The sequence below is a fragment of the Amborella trichopoda genome, chromosome 8 (genome assembly GCF_054954075.1).
Source record: "Amborella trichopoda isolate Santa Cruz 75 chromosome 8, AtrichopodaSantaCruz75HAP2 v2.0, whole genome shotgun sequence".
Lineage (NCBI taxonomy): Eukaryota > Viridiplantae > Streptophyta > Magnoliopsida > Amborellales > Amborellaceae > Amborella > Amborella trichopoda.
The window spans coordinates 39093619-39105595 of record NC_142343.1 but is presented as its reverse complement, the minus strand read 5'-3'; the positions used below and the strand labels follow the sequence as shown (position 1 = coordinate 39105595).

Below are 11977 nucleotides of genomic sequence, written 5' to 3'. Positions count from 1 at the left end.
GCTCTCAATCGCCCGTTAAACCACTGTCCAGGAAGCTCTCAATCACTAAACCACTGTCCAGGAAGCTCTCAATCGCCTACTAAACCACTATCTAGGAAGCTCCTAAACCATTGTCCATGAAGCTCGCAATCTACAAGAGGCTCTCAATTGCTAAACCATTGTCTATGAAGCTTGCAATCTACAAGAGACACCATAGTAGTGTTTCCTCCACATGAAACTATTTTCTCTCTAAGGGGAGGCCCTTGCCTCTCACTAGAGGAAATGACATTTCTCATATGGTGACCCAAATAAGGCATACATATTCTTCCTCTTTCATCTCATATATATATATATATTAGGAATCCAAACTAAATAAGAAATCTCTCATAGATGTTACATATATCTCAAAAGAGTAATGACACTATGAGACCCTCACACACCCATGTAAGTAGGACCCCGAAGGATCACCATTAAATTGACACAGATCTCTAGAAAAGTTATCACATGGGTATGGGACTTGGGTTTATTGATAACTTTTCTAGAGATTTGTGTCAAAATTTAATAGTGATCCTTTGAAGTTCTATTCACATGAGTTTGGGAGAGTCTCATAGTATCATTACTCATCTCAAAAACCATGAGACATATCCAAGAGTCCTAATCTTTTAACATTTTTATTTTTATAGGTAACTTATCAATGTCAATTTCAATCCTACATAACATGAGATTTCTTTATTGGGGTGATTTTGGATATCACCATATCCAACACTTTGTTTAAGTGATTTTATACAATGAGACTATTTACTTTTGATACAATGAGGTCACAAGTACTTATAACCATATGTGAAATTTGATAAATTGAATGGATCACAAAGTTCAAAACAAATAATTTAAAAATTAAGTATGGTTAATATAATATATGCAAAAACCAATAGGATGGTGCATTAATTACTAATTTGGGCCCCATCTCTTCCCATGGTATAGAGTCACTAACCTATCTCTTAAGTCGTAGAGCATTAATGCCCCATCCTATTGTAGGCAAGAGAAAGATGTCTCTCTCTTGTAAGCAAGAGAGATGAACCTATTTCTCTCCTTTCTTTCTTCTTATTCTATGCAAGAGAAAGATCTCATTCTCTCTCTCTCCATCATTTTGACCGTGGAAACTTAATCTTCCTTACCTGACCTCTAGGCCCCGGTAGCTATTTTCCATGATAACAAGCAGGGTTTGAAAACCAGCCGGGTTGACCCGGACCCGGTCGGGTTACTTGGTACTGGTTACTGGCCGTGGCTGTTTTTGGTCGGTCAGGGTGGTCAAACCGAAAAATTTAAAAAATAAACAAATAAATAAAACAAAACTAGAAAAATAAATAAAAAATAAAAAAAATTTGTCTGTTATAGGTTTTTTAATGTTTGTTATTGTTTTTGGATAATATTGAAAAGTTTTTTTTTTTGCCTGAAATATTTATTTTTACACTTTCCTTTCTTTTTTTTAGATTATTTCTAAAATGCCCCTAGACAAAAATTGATTTTTAAAAATTCATTTTTCATTATTTTTTAACCTCATTTGGATGTATTTACTACAAAACACCTATAAGAGAAAATGAATGATTTCGTCTACTTTAATCACCGTCCAAATTTCATCGTACGGTCACGATTGTTTGGTAGTATTTTTTTTTTTACTAATCGAAATAACCTGAAACTTGGAGTTTATGCTCATCAAAAATAGGCGAATCTACGAAAAATATCAAAAAAATATTTTACATGAAAACAATTGACCAAAATACCCCCAAAATGTTTTGGGGGATTTTGGTGAATTATTTTTTTTATATTTTTAGTAGGTGCGCCTTACTAAGATTTACACACGCTCCAAATTTCAAATCATTCCAATTGTATAAAAAATAAAAAATGAAACACTACCGGAAAATCGTGATCATGCGATGAACTTTAGACGGTGATGAAAGTAGGTGAAATCACTGTTTATTTTCGCCTCTTGGTGTTGGAAAGACTTTTCTTTATTTAATTATATTTTTAAATATACTTTGCATATTTTTTAGAATTTTTTAAAAGAATATTTAAATTTTTTTAACCGTTTTTTACCCGGCTTAGACCATCCCTGTTAGGGCCGGTTACCCATCCCGGGTCATATTTTTTAACACTGAAAACAAGTCTACATTCGTTGCTTCCTCAGGGATTTCATAAACGGAAAGAAAATTTATGAAATCAAAAGATTTTGGCCCATCTTATTTATTCAGACAATTACTAAGAAACCATAAAAGGAAAATGTCAACTCCATGTAAACTGCAATACGGAGCTATAGTGCATTCTGCATGACGTGCTCTTTCTGACTCTTTGAAATACAAAAAGACAGGCAGTTTGTTTCTCAGTCCAGCCCTTGCCTAAACCAAGATGTTTTAAGGGAAAATTATTATCAGAGGTTCACTCTCACTAACCCAAGCAAGCAAAGAAGTTGAAATTGTGAGGAAGATGCCTTCTCATCTGATAATATTGTGTTTGTAAATCCCGATTCTCTTTTATTTTAATCCACTTTTCACCAGTTATCTCTCTCTCTATGTAAAGCCAGTCACATGTAGGGCTGCCACGGGCCAGGTTCGCACTGGCCCAGCACAAAAAAAGGCCTGAATCCTTTTTGGCCTGGCCAGAATTTCATAATTTCGGGCCAAGCCCAAACCCAAACCCAGCCCAATAATACTACCTTAAGCCAAGCCCAAACTCTGCTCATAAGCCATTTCCGAAGTGATTTTTTTGAAATAGGCCAATGTTGTTGGGTTTTGAAAAATACGTAGCTGCTACTACAATGTAATAAGACTCTTTTCAAAGGTTCTTTAGACAAACTTTAAGCAAACTCATGCTCAGAGAGGGATAAAAAAAAAAATTTGAGCAGGGGATAAAACACAAAATTCATTGCTACTCACCTCCACAACAAGTTCATGAATAACTTCATGTGAAAGCTTGTATATTCATATTAACAAATGGACACTAAACCTCTTCAGATAAACCTGAGACTCTTGACACAGTATCAGAGTCAGATTCATCGTCGTTGTGTCCATTCCTCGTCCCGCTATGCACATGAAGATCCAACTGCTTGTTTTCACAATTAGTGTTCAAACTCTAGTTGCTCTCTAATAGCATCTTGAGTTTGAGGGAGAATGTGAAAGGAAAGTATATATTGTCCACCAGGTTAATATGAAAGGTTTATATTATAATCTTGTATTTATGGTAAGTTTGAGTACAATATAAAAATCTGTGATTTATTTCTTTTATTGACATTTGTATTTCTCTATATAAAACAACTTGTATATTCATATTGATCAATGGACATTGAGTCTCTTCAGAAAAACCTTAGACTCTTCACTCTTCCCACTTAGAAATACTACCAATTTAGGAATAACTACTCTCTCACTAGTAATGTAACTTGACTCTAGAAACAAAGAGGTGACTACACGTAACTCTACATACACAAGACATGACTTGGAGAAAAAAATAGGATATATCGACAACATTTCCTCGTCATTCCAAATTCTTAGATTTTGGCATCAAAATTAACAAATGTTTGGAATGATCTTACCTTTCTGTCATAGATGATCCACAGTGAGCAATTTATTTCAAAATTGCACAGGCTTGATTTTTAGATGAGCAGGGAATGTCATGATTATAGCTGGTTTGGTGTCATTGTAAACAAGTCTATAATCCAAGCTTACCATGAATACACCAGAGGGAGAACGTTCCCATGCCATTGAATTCAGCTTAATAGGGCAGCAGAACTGCTGAAACCTCATAAGGAGTTCAGTCAAGAACTCCATGTTTAGTGTTTGTAAGGTTCATATGCCTTAACACTCTCTCTCTCCACCAGTTACTATTACAAGGAAAAATAGGTGGACTGGGGATATGGAGGCAGTACTAGAGCAACTTGGAAGAGATGTTGTGCAACTAGCTCCAAAAGGGTAGATACAATGTGCCAAGGACCCCTGGGGGGATGGATGCTTTGGTTCCAACAATTCAATAACAACCTCCACTAGTTCCTCTTTTGATCAAGTGAGCCACTCACCGTTTGATAGAGATTCGACGTCTCAAAGTATTTTATTTTTAGTTTTTTTTTTTTATTTGTATGAATATGAGATTTTGTACGTGTCATCTCCTCATTGGGACACACCTAAAAGAATATTCAAATTAATTTTTCAATAAAATATAATGACCAAAATACCCTTTAAAACTTTCAGGGGGTATTTTGATAATTTTATTTTAATGAGAATAATTTTTTACAAGTGCGAGTGTAAGAGAGGATTGGATACCCAATATTTGGCAAAAATATTTTATAAAAAAAAAATTTTAAATAAAATCATCTAAAGATATGACATTATGAATGGGGCCATCTTAGCTATCCATTCCAAATGAATGATTGAATAATGGGAAGTACATAAGTTTTATGTTGTAGCGAAAACATAAAAAGCTTGCACTTTCCTAAAAACCTACATGTAATCATCCATCAAATGTATAGTTTATGTTCACAATTGAAAAACAACTCATTCGGTCCATATTGGAGTTCTTTTTTATTTATTTATTTTATTTCATTCGGTTCATATTGGAAGTCTTTTTTTTGTTTTTTGAGATGAATAAATAACATTTAGGGCCATTTTGGATGTCAAATAGAAAAAATTTGTTATTCAAAAAAATTACAAGTTTTTCAAATATCAATTGAAAAAAATACAAAATCTTTTTTCTATTCTTATAAGGTCGTCTGGGTGTTACACGAATATTTTATTTTAGCCCCCATTATGGATTGGTAACACTCTCACAAATCCCTCGAAACCGTTTCACAAGATTTTTGGATTGCATTACAAAAAATATTCCAATTTTGAGTACAGCACTTAATTAGGTTATGGGGTCAAACAAATGCCCTTTTAAGTCGGTTTTCTATAGCGCAACCAAGGATAAAATTTGCTCCCACAACCCAAGGTCATTATTATCAAGCAAGCCCTTTTGACTCTTTTTTTTCCTCATATAAAAATTAAGATCAAACCAACACATAAAATCTTGAAAAACAAATTTCATAAAACAAAGGGAAATAACAGAACAATATGATGGTGAAAGGTTGTTCTGATATATGTTGTTGCAAAACCCAGGTGGACTATATTCTCGGGAACAAGCCAATGTCCATAAGTTACATGGTTGGTTATGGAGCGAAATACCCGACACAAGTTCACCATGGGGGGGGGCTCAATCGTGTCCGTAAAGAAGGACCCGACACCTGTGGGTTGTGTACAGGGCTATGTGGAGTGCTTTAGCTGCAATGCGCCCTACCCGAATGTCATGGATGGTGCAATTGTTGGTGGTCCTGATGAAAATGATCAATTTACTGACACTAGGGACAGTGCCCCTCATGGAGAAGCCTCATCCTATAACACTGCACCTCTAGTCGGTGTTCTTGCTAAACTATCAACAATGAAATGAATATTTTCCTTCTTTGAGGCCAATGTGTTGTTGCACTTATTGTTGTTTCTTGTTCTGGTAAGTTGAGCCCTCATCAACTTATTGACCTGGTGTAGGAAGTATCCTACTACTGTAATTTAAAAATTCAAATTAAGGCTAGGAAAACAACATTCTCCCCATGTAAAGCTCTGTGTTGTGAAAATAATATAAACTTTACTGTTCTCAAGAAAAAGAAAATGAGCCACTATCTCATTGACTGCTATATATACTGATTAATCTACTCACTGAAAAGCTCTTTAAACTCAAAAATGCAGGTTTATGTCCCGCACTACCTTTTTAAAAGGTAAACAATTTAGAGACTATGGTGTTCTTTAAACTCAAAAAGGTGGTGCTTAATGTTAAAATCACGGAACCATAGAATTCATTGTCTTCTGTTGCCGGAAGGCATGCCCATGCACATGTACAGTGACCTAATGGCATAGGTCTTCATAGGCACGTCTGGTGTTATCTAACGACCTACAGCAGAGGTCTTGAAAGTCATGTCTGATATTATCAGATGACCTTCTACAGTCGAAAGTCTTAAAGGTTATGATTGACATCACTCGTCGTCCTTCTACTGTGAGAAGTCAGGGAGAACATTATTGACATTATAAATCATTTTCTGATCATCGAGACCATGAAGCCCCTCTTCAGTAGAATCTCTGAAAAAAAATAATTGACTTATTAGGGACAAACCCATTATCTTTTAACTAACCCCACTGCAACTATAACCCTATGGTGGAAAGAAGGCTGACTAGGATCACTAACTTTGTGTGACCTACCTCGAAAGTACAACAATGTCTCCTCCAATATGGAGCTATTAAAAGTAAGACCAGTATGGAGAAAGAGAAGGTTAAGGACCCCTGATGTCCTAGAATTACTCCTAGGTAGTATTTTTACCAGAGGGAGCACATACCAACAGGAGCATATACTTTTACAAAATAGAACCGTCACGTCCTGTACTTGCTATTATTTGGGATGCTTTCCAACCCTAAATTCAATTTGGGAGGTCAGATTTGTACCTTATCCCAGTAAAACTCATTTTCCGCATATTAACCTTCCATTTAATCACCCTATACATATAATGACAGTTATTTTAGTCACAAATTTGCTAATTTATAGAGTGAATTATGTTTGCAATATTAAATTTGCAACAAACAGGAGCTTCATACCTAAATAAACACTCACAACAGATAATCTTGGGCCTATTTTCAGTGGAATGCGAGCACTACATCATATTATGGACAAATTGAGATGAGGGTGTGACACTATGCACCCAAGAAACTAGCACGATAAAAGATGAAAATATTTAGAACTTGCTATAACTAACCAGATCTCCAATGCACATATCAAAACAAGGTAGATCTCAACAAGCACACTTGCATGTGCAAGTTGCGCACACACGAGTGCACACTCCGCCCATAGACACGCATTCCGTAAACTGCAAAATGGGAATCAATGCCAAGAATTTAACAGAAATTGATGACCTAAATGGTAATAAAACATTGCCTAGTTAAGAGACATTGGAACATGCAAGGCCTTGGCAGAGCTCTTATGAACATTAATCTGAGGTCTAAACACATTAGCAATCACAAAACAATAATGCACTCCCAGATTAAACAGGTAAGTCCAATGGCATCAATTTTAAATGGGTGACAGACCGAAATGAAAAGCTGATGCTGCATGGAAGGCAACAGACTAATGGAGAGTGCTGCATGCTTATTATGGCCACAGACGAGATCATTGAATTTTATGGATTTTATATGTTTCCTATTATAATTCATAGCATGAACTAACAAGAGACAAACTTCAAAATTTCTGTCGCTCAGCGTTACCAAACACATTAAGTTTCAAACAATCGCAGTATCAGCACTATAAGACAACTATATAATAATATTGTATTCGTAAAAAGTCACAATTACCCTTAGCCATTGGAATTGACATTGGATGGTTAGGGGTGTGCTATTGACCACGCTCAAAGTCCAAAAAGTTTTTTCGTACTTTCTTAACAAATCTCTAACCTCATGATTTCACATTTGATGGCCAAGTGTGATTCCGACCTTGTACAAAAATGGTCTTATAGTAAAGAATCCCTAAGAAAACAACTACGAGCTTAACCAAAAAACAAAGAAATCACCTAGTAAAAGCAAATCTACATGAAAAAGAACTAGCCAAAAAAATTTAAAATGCATATATTTTATATCAACATTCTCCATGCTCACCTCATACAAAACAGGAAGTCCCCATGCAGAAAGATGGCTAAACTTAAGAAAGTTTTAGACATACCCAAGAACAAAACATTGGTTATTTCCTAACCTCTACACAGACAATCTCAAACTCAATGACTATACCGCAAAAAATGTCTCCCTGACTTCAAATCTTCAAGAGTATTAAGACTTCGTCTTTATTAACTTGCAAAGCCTATATTCAGTTTTCAAGTCTGATTCATAAAGCCGAACTAATAGTTACTAGTTTGCATCAGAGGCACATCTCTATCAGCTGACGTGTTCCCCATATCTCTATTGGGCATGTCTCTTGGTGCATCATCTCTGCCAGGCATGCTACCAAAATCTCTACTAGGCATCTCTCTGCTCTAATAATAATCCCTATTCTCAAATTTTCCCATATTTCGACCTGGCATATCACTCATCTGGCATTCTCTATTCGCACCACTCCCTATATCTTGAATTGGAGGCATTGTGTTCCGAATACTCTCTTACTGAAAGCATCATTTGGCATTGGGGCTGCATCCCTGCTCTGAAAACCCTGATTTTGGATGCCCCCATTTTGGAAATTGAGGTCTGCCCCTGTTTTGAAAACCCTGATTCTGGAAGTCCCCATTTGGATATTGGGGCTGGTTCCTATTCTCAAAATTCTGATTTTAGAAGTTTCCATTTGGAAATGGGGGATTCTCCCTACTCTGAAAGCCATGAGTACTTGGGGTTGGTGGCATATCCTTGTTCTGATAACCTTGATTACCTAACATTGAGGGTATCTCCCTGTTTTGATAACCCTGAGGATTTGGGATTGAACTCATTTCCCTGTTTTGATAACCCTGCATATTGGGCACCGGTGAGGCTGCTGTCATATCCCTGTTCTGATAACCTTGAGTTTTTGTCATCGAGGGCACCTCCCTATTTTGATAACCTTGAGGATTTGAATTTGAAATCATATCCCTGTTTTGATTACCCTGCATATTAGGCAGTGGGACAGCTGGTGGCATATCCCTGTTCTGATAACCTTGAGTATTAGTCATTGAGGGCACCTCTCTGTTTTGATAACCCTGAGGATTTGGGTTTAGTGCCATGCCCCTGTTTTGATTACCCTGCATCAGGGGTATGTCCCTATTCTGAAGTCCTTGAGAATTCGGGTGTATGTCCCTAGGCATGGGGGGTATGTCCCTATTCTGAAATCCTTGGGAATTCGGCATCGGGGGCATATCCCTGTTCTGATAACCTTGTGAATTAGTCATCTGAGGCATGTCCCTATTTTGATAATCCTGTGTATTTGGCATTGGGGGGGTTTCTTTATTCTGGGTACCCTCATTATTGGGCATTGGTGTTACCCCAGAACTCTGAAAGTCCCTATTTTGCATGTTTTCTCTTCGTCTATCAAAGTTCCTGGTTCTTGGCCCATCTTTACGCCTCGACCTTTCAGATGCTTTCTGATGGTTACGCATCCATTCTTCATGATATTTTGGATCATATGGAACAGCTTGCCCATCTATGAAAGGCTCCCCTGGAACAAAAGAAAACAAAAAGGGGAACAGAAAATATGAAACAAAATGAAAGGAAGACTTAATCTCAGCTTTGGCGAATGATATAAGTAAGAAAGCCAAAAATAGCAGAGTCTGTCATAAAAAATAGGGTCTGGAGAAAACATGATTTTAATCCCCGCAAATTCTACATTCATCAAACACAAAGAAGTTAACAGTACAGTAATACAACTACAAGTGTAGAACTCAAGAGAACTAGCAAACACATGAGAATTAGCAACTCAGATACTGGGTTCCTCAGTTCTGTTGAGTAAAGTGCACAGGAAATTAGAAACCACAAAACCCTAAATTGAATTTTGGACACCTAAACTCTGAACTCCCACTCAATTTAGAAAGTAGAAAAGAAAGGAAGAAAAAAAAAATGAACTACTGCTTACCTCCATAGAGTTTATTCTTAACGTCAAGATATGAATCAGGAAGAACCCAACGAACCCTTGGCAAATCTGTTTCCAGAGAAAGAATGAAAATTAAAATAATTAAGAATGCAAAAGAATGTCAGAAACCCAGTAAAGAAGCTAAGGATTAAACAAAATGGGAAAATTCGAAACACACTTCTATTCAAACGCACTCCCCTTTAAAAAATCCATCTCGGAGATGGATTTAGGATCTGAAACACATCCTAGGCGCGTTTTAGCTTTAGTTCCATGATTTTGCTGCCCAATAAACAGTGGAAACATAGTGATTTGCAAAGAATTAAAATGAAAAATGATGATTGGTCCAAAATCAAAATTTAAAATACACTACTGTAAGTTAACATTCTCAAAAAAAAAAAAACTAAAAAAAGCCCTTTTTTTCAGATCCATGATCATGGTGGTTGAACTTATCCACCTGTGATATTTTAGTTCCAAAATCCATCTGCAAGATGAATTTTTGAAGGAGAATGAACTTGAATAGGTGTCTCAGCTGATACACCAAAACCCCATCCAAAGAAAACATGCTCTGGACTTTGAATAAGACAATCAAGCAAACTTGAGAATACCAAAAAACTAGAGACCAAAAAAGGAAAGGCTTACTTTTGATCTTGTAGGAAAGTTCCTCAGACACAATGCATCCAAACGCATAGTAGCATCTGGTGGACACAGAATAGATGGACTTCCTGGCTTCCTCTTCACTACAAGCCAAGACAAAGAAGCAAGAAAGAACAAGATAATATGAAAAATAAACCCAATGCTGTTCCATGATGCAATAGAGACAAAAAATACAATAAGTAACCAAAGAAGTCAAGCTTTTGGGGCCTCAAAGGTTAATGCAGGGCCCGAACTTGCATCTGACTAAAATTATAGAAGGAATCACAAAAAGCTTCTTTTTTTATTTTTCTGGTCCAAAAAAGTGAAAAGATCAAACGAAATTGCAAGTCATCGAGTCACATATGCTTGGGTACCCATAATCATATCCCAAATTTCAAAACGGATAACAAATAAATGAATTAATGCACAATATCAACAGAGAACAAATGGACCAATGAGTAAATCATAAGCATAATGAATGAAATAATAAAAGGAATCAGTATGAAGTAGAAGCACAGTAATATATGAAACCTTCACCCTTGGACAGGTTGGTCTCTCTATCATATTTGAAAGAAGAGAACAAATGAATAAAAAGGGACAGAAGATCGAAAAAAATGAGAATCAATAAAATAACAACTAGAATGAACAATAACCAGAAAAAAGTAACAAACCATTCATTGCTACAAAGGATCGAACAAGCAAACAACAACCAGAAAGAACAAATAATCAATGTCAGAACAATATCCACAAGCATTAACCCCAGTACCCACATAATTCAAAAAACACAGAGAGAGAGTGAACAAATGAATGATAACCTTGGCAGTTACCTCCCAAGAACTTGAGCCAGGGTCTTGATATAAGTACCAATGATTTCGTCACGAGTGGGGTTACCCTCAGGCTGCTCCAAGACCACAAGCCAGTGCTCAAAGTCACAGCCATCAAGCACAATTGTCTCTTTAGGGGGTCTGTTACTCCAATTAGGGGAGAGGTCTCTCAGAGAAGAGATCGTAGCCTGGCTGGAAAACCCTCGAGAAAAGACAGAGGAGCCATGGAGGTCGTAGAGAGAAACCAGAGGGAAAGAAGGCCTCAGAAAACGTTGCGAAAGCCTCTTGTTAGGAGAAGGAAGAGATGAAATGGAAGAGGAGAAGAGAGAGAAGGCAAAGCGTTGCTGCACGATAGGGGCTGCTTTGGTGAGAAGGCCGGCGTGTTTCGCCATGGCCATGGCTTTGAGAAAAGCACATTTGCAGAGAGAGAGAGGCGGGAGAAATGAGACGAGTGTAGAGTCTTAGGGTTTTAGGGTTTTAGTAGAGGGGGTCAGTAAAACGGAGTCGTTGGAGAGTCGGGACATAGGGTTTTAAAAGGAAGTGAGACATGCAAGAAGTTCCCTGTTCGGGCTTTTGAAAATGTAAGAAAGAAAAGGAAAGGCTGCATATTTCCAGCCACTATTGGTGGCAATGGACCAAACCCGACCCGGAAACCGAGGTGTACGCCTAATTTAGGTTCGAGTATGGGTTCAAAAATTGGATTTGGCATATCGGCTCGAGGTCCAAATCTTGTACTCGAATACTATTCAGGTCTAATTTGGATCTAGTAATATTTTCAAATCTTAATATAAGAAATATATTTAAGGGACCCGTTTATCATTGCCTCATTATTGTGATCAACATCAAGATCATCTATTTTACATTATTATGCCCTAGGTCTTCACTTATAAATATGTCAGTGTTATTAA

General features: G+C 36.9%; 1 protein-coding gene across 3 annotated transcripts; it reads right to left on the bottom strand.

Moving 5' to 3' along the window:
• Positions 1-7631: 7631 nt before the first annotated feature.
• Positions 7632-11518, bottom strand: LOC18433458 (multiple organellar RNA editing factor 8, chloroplastic/mitochondrial). Of its 3 annotated transcripts, XR_016061374.1 has the most exons (5): positions 11073-11518; positions 10252-10349; positions 9791-9891; positions 9616-9681; positions 7632-9201 (listed from the first exon to the last, which is right to left on the bottom strand). XR_016061374.1 is itself a non-coding variant. In XM_006843546.4 (4 exons), exons 1-4 carry the CDS (start codon positions 11465-11467, stop codon positions 8345-8347), a joined length of 1416 nt encoding a protein of 471 aa, XP_006843609.1. In that variant the 5' UTR covers positions 11468-11518; the 3' UTR covers positions 7632-8344. The 3 variants fall into 3 exon arrangements, 2 of the variants coding, with proteins under 2 accessions (XP_006843609.1, XP_088730711.1); XM_006843546.4 differs by lacking the exon at positions 9791-9891; XM_088874585.1 differs by lacking the exons at positions 7632-9201; positions 9616-9681 and having other exon boundaries at positions 9738-9891.
• Positions 11519-11977: the final 459 nt, after the last annotated feature.